The 14,582-nt window shown below is 44.1% G+C and overlaps 2 protein-coding genes across 3 annotated transcripts in view; both read right to left on the bottom strand.

The window, feature by feature from the left end:
• Positions 1–9,033: 9,033 nt before the first annotated feature.
• LOC135091728 (uncharacterized) lies at positions 9,034–14,235 on the bottom strand. Its single transcript, XM_063989640.1, has 5 exons — positions 14,105–14,235; positions 11,442–11,645; positions 11,164–11,232; positions 10,784–10,870; positions 9,034–10,081 (listed from the first exon to the last, which is right to left on the bottom strand). Exons 2-5 carry the CDS (start codon positions 11,592–11,594, stop codon positions 10,010–10,012), a joined length of 381 nt encoding a protein of 126 aa, XP_063845710.1. The 5' UTR covers positions 11,595–11,645; positions 14,105–14,235; the 3' UTR covers positions 9,034–10,009.
• Positions 14,176–14,582, bottom strand: part of LOC135091727 (uncharacterized) — a 3,515-nt gene continuing 3,108 nt past the window's right edge. For both annotated transcript variants that reach the window (XM_063989638.1, XM_063989639.1), the window contains one exon: positions 14,176–14,575. In XM_063989638.1, coding sequence (XP_063845708.1) covers positions 14,435–14,575 — 141 coding nt within the window. In that variant the 3' untranslated portion in view covers positions 14,176–14,434. The remainder of the gene's footprint in view (positions 14,576–14,582) is intronic.

Genomic DNA, 14,582 nt, shown 5'->3' with positions numbered 1-14,582 from the left:
AAATTTAGATAATGAAAGAATTGGTGCAAATGATGAAGAGAAAGATGAGAGAGAGAGAAAAAAAAAACAATGACAGAAAGACACGAAGTAAAAGAGACATAAAAAGATAAAAACAAAAAGAAGAAAACAGTAACACACAAATAAATATAAAAATAAAAAGCACATTACAAAAGAAGACCTCGATATAATCTTGACTTCATCTAAAGAGAGAGAAAGAAAAAAATTATGTTCTACTTTTACATGTGAAGTTTGAGAGCGAAGTTGAATGTTGGGTGAAAATCGAATTCCCGGTGAGTTTAGCAGAGGTCATGGGAGCGAGGTCAAAGTTCAGGAGGTGGAGTCTTTGGTGGTCAGTATATTGCATCTGAGTGACCTTGCCTGCTCACCACTCTCGCCTCAATGAAACCTCACTCCTCCTCCTCCTCCTCCTCCTCCTCCTCCTCCTCCTCCTCCTCCTCCTCCCTCCAGCCTCCTCCCTTTCTCCACATCCTCCTCCTCCCTTCCTCCACATCCTGGTCCACCTCCTCCTACACTCTCATCTATTTCTTCTCCCTATCTTTTCTTAGTTTTGTTCTTTCTCCTCTTCCTTCTCTTCCTCTTTATCATCATCTTACGCCTCTTCTCCACGACATTACTTCAATTCTTCTTTACGCCATTCACTACAATATCTTCTCCTTCCTCCTCTTTCTTTCCTTTCTTCTCTCGCACACTTATCTTCGTGTCATCTGTACACCTTCCACCCTCGTATTTTTTTCTTCCCTCTCTTCTTCTTCCTCCTCCATCTCCTTCCTGTCATCTTCTCCATCTCATCTCCCAACTGCATCATGTTCTCATCTCCCTCAGAAAAATCTCCAGTAAGTGAAGGAAGGAAATGCTTTGTATAAAATTATAACGCGTAAAATGATGCATAGCGTTGGAGAAAGAGCAGATTTGTGCATATTAGATTGGACAGCAGGTGGATGAACTGTTACACCTATACCGAGTAATTGGATTCGTAAGGTAATCTAATAATCAATGAGTTATGGCCTATTTGGCCTTCCTGCTGGTGGTCGATAGATAGTTACTGGTCGGTGTTTTTTATGCTTTATTAGTGAATAGTCAGAGGTCCAAACAATATATATATATATATATATATATATATATATATATATATATATATATATATATATATATATATATATATATATATATATATATATATATATATATATATATATATATATATATATATAATTTTAACTTGTCTTTGCATTTGAGTTAAAAGAAATTTTATTCAGTGACAAGATATTTGCAACGAGGACTTACTGTAATAAGTAAATCAACGAGCACTTTGCATTACAGCTGTCACAAAAGGAAGCAAAAAGATGACTGACGAAAACAAAACAATGAGACACAACAGACGTATACAAACACTGAACAAAATGTTTATGAATCTGTGGAATTTCTTCTTGAAAATTAAAATTGTATCACTCAAATGTAGATTGACCATGAAGAATGAGATAAAGGAGCTATATGAGACTGAAAGAAAGAGGGAAGGAAAAATAGATAAAGAAGGAATAAATGAATGAAAGAAAGGAAGAAAGAAAAAGGGAAAACTGAAAAATAGTAATTAAATAAATTAATAAAGCAAAGAAAGAAATAAGGAGGAAAGAAAAATGAAAAAGAAATAAATACACAAACAATGAAAAAAAAAAAAAAAACACTGAACAAAATATTTACGGCAGCCTCCCGTTAAGAACACTTGCATAACTTCCGTTTTCTCTCAACTGGATGGTTGGTTGCGGGGGGAGCTAAACTCAGAGATGTCGCTTCCTCCTATTTGAAAAACTATCACCAGGTAGGTCATGACGGTGTTCATGAGCTGCAAGGGAAGAGAAACGAAAGGTAAGACTGATGAAAAGGCAAAAAAAAAAAAAAGAAGAAGAAGAAGGAAAGGAGGATTAGGATTGAGTACATGCTAGAGAATATGAAAAGTAGTAGAAACATAGAAAGAAGAGATAAATAGGAGGTAAAGGGGAAAGAATTCAGAGTGAAAAGAAGGAGAGACGCAGACGAGATAAACAGCATAAGGGATAAATGGAGAGATGAGATATGATAGATGCGAGACAGAGAGATGTAAAGAAGAGACGTAAGAAAAGGTGAAAAGGAAATAGAGGAGAGAATATACAAGGGAGCTAGAGAGAAAAGATAAGATATGGCGAGGTGGATAGTTTGTATAAGAGAAAAAGTAAAAAAAAATCGGAGAAAGGTTACATAAAAAAAAATACTTGATGAAAAAGATGAAGAGAAAATAAACTAGGAAAGAATAGTAGAAAATCGGTAGGCGATTCTATAAATTTTATATTTTAGTATACTAACATACTTATCTGACTATTAGAAAATAAAACTACTATGAAAGTTAATATTTAGAAAAAGAGGAAGAACCTACAAGAAAGATAGGAAACAATCAAGCCAGGAAGGAGGAAAAGAAGGAAGGAAGGAAGGAAGGGAGGAAAGAAGGAAGGAAGGAGAGGCAACACTTACCCAAAGAAAAAAAAATGAAGGGAGACTAGAAGGGAAGAAGGTATGAGGTAAGCAAGCCAGGAATAAATGAAGGAATTAATGAAGGACTGAAGGAAGGAAGGAAGGAAGGAGGGAGGAAGGCAAGGCAACACTTACCCCAAGGAAGGAAGAGTAACTCAGCGTGTACCATCCACACATGTTGAAGGTGAGGAGAGGCGAAAGTCTGGCCATCACGCCGCTCACCTGCCGAACACACCTGCGTGACTCACTGCCCACCTCGTGCCCACTCACTCATACATTCCCTTCAAGCAAACAAGACGCGTATCTTTGCGAGATTTCAATTTCTTTTTTTTTCTTTTTTTCCTTCATCCTTAGTACATTTTGCTTTTGTTAATAACACTTTTTTATGTAGGGATCAGAACCACAGTGGGCCTTTTTTGTCTTTGTCCTTGGTCAGCCCTCTTCCTACATAAGAAAAGTATCCCTTAATCTCTCCTAAATGCTAAACTATCGTGAACTATCGCGTGAGCCATTTAGGATTCCCATAAGGATTGTTTTCAAAGGTCATAGGAATGTGTTGTCTGGTTTTCAAGGCAGATTTCTCGTCATGAGGCTGACCCCAGGTTAAACAATCATTAGGATCAAGAAAACCTTCATGAAAACCATTATAACTTCCAGAAACTTATAGGTGTAATGGAGGCAAGACGCTGACACGCCCGCTCGCTTGTCTCCGCTGACAGTAAAGCCATGATTGCCGAGTGCGACATGATCTGGCGCACACTGGCATACTCTGATGAAGAGAGGCTTGAGTGTGCTGCTTCCTTTCACGTCACGAACCTTCGATATTGTTATTACGTGTTAAGGCGACGAACCAGGAACACGAAAAAAAGAAAAAAAATACATTAAAATTAAAGTTTGCGCATCTTGCCGCTTTTAAAACAGTAAAAAAAAAAAAGAAATAGAAAAAGAAAAAGAAAAAGAAAAAGAAAGAAAGAAAACAGGAATAAAAAAAAATGGTTGTTTCTGAATCGGTTTTGATATTGATAACATACACGAGATGTTTCTTATTAATTATCACCTTTTCATTTATGATTAAAAAAAAAGTAAGGTAAGAAAAATTGCTTACTGTTTGGTTGTTTTGATTCTAATAACATGCACGAGCTGTTTCACTAGTAATTATCACCCTCTCATTCAGAAATACACACAAGCTGGTTCACTAGTTACCCACATTCAGTTATTCATGAGCCCGCCGCCAGAGGGCAGAGCAATCTCTTACCAGCCCGTGACCTTGGCGGTCAAGAGCGCTCGCTGTTACACTAACCTCGGTTAGTGCACTTTTCTTGCTGTGCATTATCGTAATTGATGATACAGTAATTTTGCTTCGATCCTAGTTTATGGTTTACCTTCCAGTTATGTAGAGAAAACTTGCACTCCTGACATGTCCTGAAGATTACTTCATGAACGTACACACACACACACACACACACACACACTTGCTCACGTCCACAAACACGCACATACACGCACCTTTATGCAAAAAATTGTGTTTTTACTCCGCATTTTCAGGTCCTTCAGTTGTTTTTCCGCAACGCTCACCTGAAAACAAGGACAAAAAATAGCGGTGAGGATTAGTGTGTCTGGACCCTAGCGATGCAATTAAGGGAGCAAGTAATGGTACCGTTTTGTCAGATCCTTAATTCTTTGCTCAATATTACTTAACGCTTTTTTTTTTTTCGTTTATGTACACACACACACACACACACACACACACACACACACACACACACACACACACACACAGCTTCATAAGTAAGTGTATTTTAAATCTTCATTAAGAGTGAAAGTTTCAAGCTTGGCTCGTCGTTGCTCTTTTTAAAGGCACAAAACATGATTTATCAATACACATATTTACCAGGAACGCACAACATTTTTGCCTCACGTAGAGGCAAGGAGGGAGGGCGCCTGCTTGCCTGCCTGCTGCACGACCCACCTTATCAGTGAAGGTCTGGCCCAGGTAGCAGTACTGGCCCATGATGTAGAAGGAGAAGAAAACGAAGACGACTGTGATGCCGCCCATGTATTTCCCCTTCAGGATGGCGTAGGGAAACACGATGGCCAGCAGGACGCCCAGCAGCAGGAACATGGTTATAATCGGAAAGAAACACTGCTTCAGCGTCTCCAGCCACTCCGTCACCTGCGAGGAGGGAATGATTCGGGCATGAACATTTGTAATGTTAGAGATGCAGGTGAACTGCAGCAGCAGGTTGCTGAAGAGTCGACAGGGAGTGGCATCATCCAGTAACGTTATTGAGTGATCCTTTGAGTCCTGCACACTGAACGAAGCAGTAGACACCTGCGGAAACAATAATTACTCCCAGTGAGGTCTAAAGCACTGTTCAGGGGGTGCTGTGAACTTATCATTAAACCCAGGTGTGACCTCACTGAACGTTTCCCTTTGTGTCTCACAACACAAGGGGGCAGTCACAGCTTGCCTTCTATATACAACTCTCTTCCTCCTCACAAAACTGCAAGCACTTAGTAACACACACACCCTTCACTCAAAAAATTTAAAATCATCATGGCGACTCCTACACCAGCCTCGGAGTCCCCTTCTGGGGAGAGGACCATAAATGTCCCCAGGTCGGACTGGCTTTCTGTCGACGACCCTAAGTGTCTTGACACCCCTCTCAACTTTTTCTTCATTAACTTCTGTAACATTCGCGGTCTAAGATCTAATTTTCAATCTGTAGAACACCACCTCTCTGACTACTTATATTCTGACCTTCTTCCCTTTTGCAGAGATCTCCATTCTTGGAGACTTCACTGTTCACCACCAGCTTTGGCTTTCCTCTCCCTTCACTGACCATCCTAGTGAACTAGCCTTCAACTTTGCTGTCCTCCACGACCTAGAGCAATTGGTGCAACACCCTACTCGCATTCCTGACCGTCTTGGAGATACGACCAACATTCTTGACCTTTTCCTGACCTCTAATCCTTCTGCTTATGCTGTCACCCTTTTTTCTCCGTTGGGCTCCTCCGATCACAATCTCATATCTGTATCTTGTTTTATCGCTCCAATCCCTCCTCAGGATCTCTCTAAGCGAAGGTACCTCTGGCGTTTTGCCTCTGCTAGCTGGGGGGACCTAAGGAGGTATTTTGCTGATTTTCCTTGGAATGACTACTGCTTCCGTGTCAGAGACCCGTCTTTTTGTGCTGAGCGCATAACAGAGGTGATAGTGTCTGGCATGGAGGCGTACATTCCTCACTCTTTTCTCGTCCTAAACCTTCTAAACCTTGGTTTAACACAGTTTGTTCTCGTGCTATACATGATAGAGAAGTTGCCCACAAAATGTACTTAAGCCTTCCATCACCAGAATCTCATGCACTTTATATTTCTGGCCGGAACCATGCCAAGTCTGTTCTCCAACTAGCCAAAAACTCCTTCATTAACAGAAAGTGTCAAAACCTTTCAAGATCTAACTCCCCTCGTGACTTCTGGCATCTAGCCAAAAATATCTCCAATAACTTTGCTTCTTCTTCTTTCCCTCCAGTGTTTCAACCAGATGGCACCACTGCTATCACATCTATTTCTAAAGCTGAACTCTTCGCTCAAACATTTGCTAAAAACCCTACCTTGGACGATTCTGGGCTTGTTCCTCCCTCTCCTCCATCCTCTGACTACTTCATGCCACCTATTAAAATTCTTCGCATTGATGTTTTTCGTGTCCTCGCTGGCCTAAACCCTTGGAAGGTTTATGGATCTGATGGGATCCCTCCTATTGTTCTCCGAAACTGTGCCTCGGTGCTTGCACCTTGCCAAGTCAAACTCTTTCGGCTCTGTCTGTCAACATCTACCTTTCCTTCTTGCTGGAAGTTTGCCTACATTCAACCTGTTCCTAAAAAGGGTGACCGTTCTAAACCCTCAAACTACCGTCCTATTGCTTTAATTTCCTGCCTATCTAAAATTTTTGAATCTATCCTCAACAGGAAGATTCTTAAACATCTATCACTTCTCAACCTTCTATCTAATCGCCAGTATGGGTTCCGTCAAGGCCGCTCTACTGGTGATCTTCTTGTTTTCCTTACTGAGTCTTGGTTATCCTCTTTTAGAGATTTTGGTGAAACTTTTGCTGTTGCCTTGGACATATCAAAAGCTTTTGATAGAGTCTGGCACAAAGCTTTGATTTCAAAACTACCCTCCTACGGCTTCTCCCCTTTTCTCTATAACTTCATCTCAAGTTTCCTTTCTGACCGTTCTATTGCTGGTGTGGTAGACAGTCACTGTTCTTCTCCTAAATCTATTAAGAGTGGTGTTCCTCAGGGTTCTGTCCTGTCACCCACTCTCTTCTTATTATTCATTAATGATCTTCTAAACCAAACTTTTTGTCCTATCCACTCCTACGCTGATGATACCACCCTGCACTTTTCCACGTCTTTTCATAGACGTCCAACCCTTCAGGAGGTAAACATTTCACTCAGGGAAGCCACAGAACGCTTGACTTCTGATTTTTCTAAAATTTCTAATTGTGGCAGAGCAAACTTGGTATTGTTCAATGCCTCAAAAACTCAATTCCTCCATCTATCAACTCAACGCAACCTTCCACACAACTATCCCCTCTTCTTCAATGACACTCAACTGTCCCCCTTTTCTACACTGAACATCCTCGGTCTGTCCTTTACTTATAATCTGAACTGGAAACTTCAGATTTCATCTCTAGCTAAAACAGCTTCTATGAAGTTAGGTGTTCTGAGACGTCTCCGCCAGTTTTTCTCACCCCCCAGCTGCTAACTCTGTACAAGGGCCTTATCCGTCCATGTATGGAGTATGATTCACATGTCTGGGGGAGTTCCACTCATACTGCTCTTCTAGATAGGGTGGAATCAAAAGCTTTTCGTCTTATCAACTCCTCTCCTCTAACTGACTGTCTTCAGCCTCTCTCTCACCGCCGCAATGTTGTATCTCTAGCTGTCTTCTACCGGTATTTTCATGCTAACTGCTCTTCTGATCTTGCTAACTACATGCTTCCCCTCCTCCCACGGCCTCGCTGCACAAGACTTTCTTCTTTCTCTCACCCCTATTCTGTCCACCTCTCTAACGCAAGAGTTAACCAGTACTCTCAATCATTCATCCCTTTCTCTGGTAAACTCTGGAACTTCCTCTCTGCTTCTGTATTTCCACCTTCCTATGACTTGAATTCCTTCAAGAGGTAGGTATCAAGACACTTATTCATCAATTTTTTACCACTGCCTTGACCCTTTTATGGACTGGCATTTCAGTGGGCATATTTTTTTTATTGATTCTTGTTGCCCTTGGCCAGTGTCCTTCCTACATAAAAAAAAAAAAAAACGCTTCTGGAGCCGCGCCTTACCTCCAGGATGAGAGACTCCAGGTCACGCAGAGCCAGCAGTGCCTCCTCCGCATCGTCCTCCCTGCTAAAGGAGTCGTCAGGACCAATGACCTTGGAGACTGCCGCCACCTTGGACTCAGTGGCCAGCAACAGGTAGCGGGTCAGGAGGTCCAGCAGAGAAGAGAAGCAGCTGTCTGGCATGAAGATGCTCAAGTTACACGATATATTCCAGATAAACACCAGCACAGTCTCATGAAACTCAAACTTCAAGACGCAGTTGGAGAACCACGTCGCGAACACCATGAAAATTACTATCGTAAGCATGATAATCAAATTCTTGGGACGGATCTTGTATTCCCGGGGCACGACCACGATGCGCGACATATCGTGCAGAAGGGCCGTCAGCTTAGAGCTTCTCATCATCATGAAGAATGGGGTTAAGGTCAGGATGGCCATCAAGACGGCGATACCGTACATAAAGAAGACGGTGCCCAGGTCTGGCGCCGAGTACGTACCAAATATTTTTGTTAAGCCCATGCAGCTCCCGCAGGTCAGGTACATGTGAACGAAAATACACCAGAGGAGCAGCGGCAGGCTAAACACGGGCGGGCCACTGGTGGCGCATAGCTTGTAGGGGAAGCAGCCGAACACCTGCAGCAGAGGCACCGTCATGCGCCACGGCAGCAAACCAGACGTGTCCTGCGGCAGCATCCTGGCGACGGCAAAGGCTTCACGGTCGATGACCTTATCTCTCTCTCTCTCTCTCTCTCTCTCTCTCTCTCTCTCTCTCTCTCTCTCTCTCTCTCTCTCTCTCTCTCTCTCTCTCTTGTTAGCACAACGCTGGCCAAGAGACGACCGTGGCTGCTAGGTGGAGTGGCGCCTGGCCTGCCGCGTCAAGACTCAGTCACACAAAGATCGCTGCCGGGAACACCCGTGATCTTTGTACTCACCTCAGGAACAACGCCTCTCTCCTGCCCTTTGCCCTCAATACACGCCGCTTACATATCCACTAGAACATCAATACATCATTGGAATATCAATACGTTGTGGAGGACGTGGCGGGTAAATCGACTGCCAGTACTAGGTGTTGCCGCCTCTAAATAGTCCTGCAAAAGATGTTTACATTCCAGTGAGGAGCCGCCACCGAAGTAATAGCTCTCTCAATACACGTCGATCCATCTTGATAAGGACTCATATTATCATGTACTTTTGTCCCAAGTCATGCGTGTCGCCATCCATCTCGCCCATACATAATCGTCTTTTCTGGGCCACAAATTTATACCTAGTGTCCTCTGCTGCTTCTTATTTTCTTACTGGCTGCGGTTTAACTTTCTTTGTGGATTTAAAGTTTGCTGGATCAATTTTGTGGGTCGCTCTATCACTCCGTTGTCTCTGAAGAGTTACGGCTGGGAGATCCTTCGTGTCTCTGTCGGTTATGTCAGCCTGGAGCTCAAATCAAACACTGGGACACGTGCCACACGGGACAGTGATAAGAAGTAAAGTATAAATGAAAATCATCACGCTTCTGTTTCTTGCCATTTTATTATTCATAGAGTTGTTTTTTTTTTTTTTTGTTTGCTTGTTGAAGTTTATAAGTACAATGTCATCATCGGTAACGTACATGTCCATTTCATTTTATACACGTTGACATACAGACAACGAAACCGCGAGAGAAGCCACAGGAGTGAGTCATGTGGTAGTCTTGGCTCTGCGTGCACACCCACCTGATCTTTCCATCAAAAAAAATAAAAAAAGTAGGTAAATGAATTTAACCACGTAATCTTTGCAAAAACACTCGAGTTTATCAGCCTGTCTTGTTAATCAGGCACCTCATTCACAAACATCTCAGTGTGAACATGCTGTATTGGATATCACTGGAGTCTTTAAGGGTGTTTTCATGTATTTAACAAGAATTATACATCACCAATCGAAGAGAGAGAGAGAGAGAGAGAGAGAGAGAGAGAGAGAGAGAGAGAGAGAGAGAGAGAGAGACCCATGAGAACTTGACTAATCATCTCTGTGGGCTCTGAAGACAGACTAGGGACTAAACTTTCACCATTTTCTTCCTCTACATTTTGTGCAAGTTCCCCATCAAAGTGCCTCGTTTGTTGAAATGTTTCGTTGTATGTCTCCATTTTCTTTGTGTGGTCTTACGGGACTTATTGGTCCTTTACGGCTGCTCCTCCCACTTGGAATATTATCACTATGTACGTCATGATGATATTGAAGATCTGTTAGAGTAGAAGGAAGGGAAGGAAGCGCGTCAGTATTATAAGTAAAGAGATAATTTGTTATTGTTACGCTATCCAAACAATACGAAAAAGAAAACTAGTGGTTGAAAGTCTGTACGTATTTGTCTGGATCATGTTGCGCTGACAGGTATTGGTTTATATATAGATTACCTGTAATTAAGTACTCACTGAACACCTGAAGTATTGGGCCATTGCACCAGTTTTCCTTTCGTCCTCAAAACTGTGTGAAGGAAGGAAGGAAAGGAAGGCAGGAATAAAAATTAAAGGAAAGAGGGAAGAAAATAAAGAAAGAAAAAAGGAAGGGAACAACGAAGAAAGAAAGGAAGGAAAGAGGAAAGGAAAGAAGAAAGAAAGGAAGAAAAGAAGGAAAGAAGTAATGAATAAAGGAAAGGAGAGAAAAAATAAAGCATGGAAGGAAGGGATGAAGGAAGGTTGGACAGATATACAAGAACGAAGAATAAAGACAGACAAATGTTAAAAGAAAGCAACGAAGGAAGAAAGTAAATAGGATGAAATGAAGGAAAGAGAAGAAAGAATGACGAAAGGATGAGCACATGATAAACACCAACAAAAACGAAAAAAAAAACACAACTGAAGATACAAAAGGTAAACAGACACGAGGAATGGACTGAGAGAAGGAAGAAAGAAAGGAAAGAAGGAAAGATGGTAGACGGTACTTACCCCAAGGAAGGAAGAGTAGCTGAGGGTGTACCAGCCACACACATCGAAGGTAAGTAAGGACGACAGGCTCCCTATTACGAGGTTCACCTGTATGAGACACCTATATGTTTCACCTGTCAACTTAGACGTTTTGTTATCATTATTATTATTACTGCTATTATTAAAGAAGTCGTAGAAGTAGTAGTGATAGTAGTAGTGGTAGTAGTAGTACTAGTACTAGTAGTAGTAGTAGTAGTAGTAATAGTAGTAACAGTATTATAAGTTGTTGTAGCAATAGTATATCATATTCCTAATTGTTTACTCAAAAGAGCTTATCTGAAGAAAAAATACTGTTGATTCATAAATCGATCACCATATAACACACACACACATATACACACCTTCACGCTGACACTGAGGTCCTGACTCTTGCTTCTCAGCTCCTTCAAGATTCCCTCGGCCTCGCTCACCTGGGGAAGTAGTTGTGATTTACTGACTGATTCATTTGTTAACTGACCATCTATTTGTTAACTGACTGGCTGACTGACTGATCAACTACTGACTGACTAACTGATTGATTATAAAAATACAACTTACTAAGTCACTTACTACCTAACTAATTCACTGACTAATTCATTGACTGACTGATTGACTGGCCGACTGATTGACTGAGGCCCACCTTGCTGACGAACATCTGGCCCGTGTGAAACAGGCGGCCCATGATGTAGTATGCGAGCAGCAACGAGACGACGGTGGTGCCGCCCATGTAGGAGCCCTGAATGATGGCGTATGGGCTGGTGATGGCCAGCACGATCGCTACCATCAGGAACATGGTGATGATTGGGAAGAACAGGTGCGTGGTCTTCTCCCGCTTCACCTCTACCTGCAGGGTGACACAGTTTCTGAAATATTCTTTGTGCGGAAGAACCCACAACATGGTGCTCACAATATAAGCAAGTATTCTCAGTGACATTTCTTGAAATATAGGAAGGGCTGTCTTGCATGTAGCAATTGTTATGACTGTATTAGAAGCTGCTTAGTTTTTTATGTACACGATAGCTTTAAGAACTCTCCTCGGAATTTTTGAACAGCACTGTAGCAAGACAAATTCGAAAAAAACACTCGCTGCACCCCGGGTACCCATCCATGGTGACGCTTCCCGCGCCATACCTCCCGAATGACAGCCTCCAGGTCAAGCAGCGCCGCCATCGCCATCTTCACGTCACTCTCACACTTAAAAGACTCGTTACGGGCGAGGAAAACTGACACCTTGGCCGCCGTGGCCTCCGTGGCGACCAGCAGGCGGCGGGCCAGGATGACGAGCACCGAGTAGAACAGCTCCACGGGCAGCCAGAAGTTAAGGGGACAGGTTAGGGCCACCATTGTGAAGAACAAAATCTCCAAGATGGTAGTGACTCTTAATCTCAAGAAGACGAACCCTAACGAGAAACTTGTTAAAGAAAACACGATAGCCAGCAGCAGCAGCGTCCTCGCGTTGCAACACCAACGGTGTGTGGGCGGCGGGGACACGTTCTTAATCTGGGACAGGTCATGCAGAAGTGCAGCGACTGTATCACTTTTCATCGCCAAGATAAAGGCAGCCAGACACAAGGCAACTATCATGGCAAGACTGGAGGAGATATAGGTGACGGTGCCCATGTCTGAGGAAAGGTGCGCCAAGTAGTCCACGTCGAAGGCAACGCTGTATATGACGACCACTAGGAGCTGCATGGTCACGCTCCACAGGCACAGCGGGAGGCTAAACACGGGTGGGGCGTGGGTGGCGGGTATCCTGTAGGGGAAGCCGCCGTACACCTGCAACAGGGGCACCAACATGCGCCAAGGCAACACGGTGAATGGGGTGTCCGGCGGCAGCATCTTGTCGAGCAGGTACGCTGCAGGGTCTGTGGGCGCCTGATGATGGACGGTCGCGGGTCAATGCTCGTGTGTGAGGGTGTCAGGAAATGCGCTTGCTTTCTCCGTCAGTGAGGGAGTTGGGATACGTACAGAGGTGCGCGATACGTGGACGGAATCGACTATTGCTGAAGAGCGTGGTGCTGTTAATGTAAAGTTATTGCTTTAAACTGTTTGCCCTCAAGTTAGAGCGAAAAGCCACCTGCTTACTACCCGGGAAATATGTTTGCCAGGAAATCATTATGATAACACAAGGCGTGACAACTGTGGTATCTGGTGCCACCATTGGACTGTTTGTCCTGGCGCGATGACGGTTGTTCCTCCCTCTGGCGCCCAGTGGTCCTCCTCGCCTGGCCTCGTAATGCACTGCAGCGAAAACACACACTCTGAAATGCTTGTAGTCACAGCGGCTGTGTCCTCCACGACGTCCCTGTCTTATGCGCAGGACAGGTAGCCGAGCATCGTTTTACCTGCAGTGTCCATAGACGCAGGATATCACGTCCCACCTCCGTGACATTCGCTTGCCTGAAGACCGAGACAGTGGCGTGCCTCGCAGTCCACCGCCAGTACAGCCACCGCCCGCCCACATCAGGCCACTTCCCATCCGCTGCGCCCCGGCATTCTCACCGCCCCTCTACACCCTGCAGTGGCTGAGCCCAAGTGCCACACACTGCCATGCCCAGCAGCGCTACACTCGTCATGACAGAAGGTCCCCGTAGCAGCAGCTCCAGTGGCATTCATGGGTCTGGCGGCACGTTCACTACAAGGAAGCTGCTGCCAACGTGAAACTTGCTTGACTTCTTGACTACAACCCTGTCACCCACAAGCTCATGACGAAGAGAGCCGCTTGGCATGGACCAAACACTACATAAGATGCTTTGTAGTCTCTGGGCACGGGCAGAGCCACGGACAGGCGGCTGGCCAGGCACAGAGGGAACTAAGGAAGCTTAAGTCTCGTGTCCTAAGCTTTCTTGGAGACCGTGGCGCTTCAGTAATTCATCCTCACATTCGTCACGTGTATTAGCGCCATTATGCTCGTACCAATCTGTGGCCGTCGAGTGGCAATGCGCGGACAGCCACACACACCTCACTTAGCCACCTACTCTGAATGTTACCTGGTCCTTATGTCTTGGGAAGAAAGTAATATTCTGTGTCTGATTCTGGCGATTTCTCTGGCCTGCTCCTCATGGACGCTGATTCAGACCCAAGCTCCTTCACCTGGAAGGTGAACCTCTTCACATGAGAATCGTCTGTATTTCAGTGAGTCTTGTTTCACAAACGTGGATTGGTGCAGGCATATGAAAATACTCTGCACTTACTTGCTTGTGCAGTGTTTACATAGCCGTGGGAATTATATATCAGGTAAATAAACAGGCAATAAATAAGTGAACAGGTGCATTGATAAACACGTAGGTGTGCTGGACTCACGGGGCCCTGTGTGTAGGATGTCGTGTCTCCCGAAGTATTCCAGTGTGGGGGAAGGGCAGGAACACACAACGTAACGTAGATCCTTATATTACAAAGAACAGATACAAGGGTCAGGCTGCGAGAGGTGGGACTTCCTTCCTCTTCGCAGGCAAGCCGACAGACAAACTGAGCGGCGACGCAGGAAAAATGAGTGTTGCCTACCAGGGCTACATGCACATGCACGTGCGCTATCTCTTACATAGCATGGCGTAACATACACTACCGTACAATAGGCAATAATGAATAAATTAACAAATAAATGAATGGATAAGTTGATGGATATGCTGGAGGTCAATATTCCCCAGCCTGCAAGAAGTCACCCTGAGCCGGTGGGTTTGGCGCAACAGGGAGGCCTTGGCTGAGAGGATGCGGCACTTCTGTGTCCTCCACTTGCAGGATTATCACCAGGTACGTCATTACTGTGTTCATGAACTGCGGG

Source organism: Scylla paramamosain, chromosome 38 (assembly GCF_035594125.1).
Source record: "Scylla paramamosain isolate STU-SP2022 chromosome 38, ASM3559412v1, whole genome shotgun sequence".
Lineage (NCBI taxonomy): Eukaryota > Metazoa > Arthropoda > Malacostraca > Decapoda > Portunidae > Scylla > Scylla paramamosain.
The sequence above is the reverse complement of the archived record's forward strand: the minus strand, read 5'-3'. Positions and strand labels throughout refer to the sequence as shown.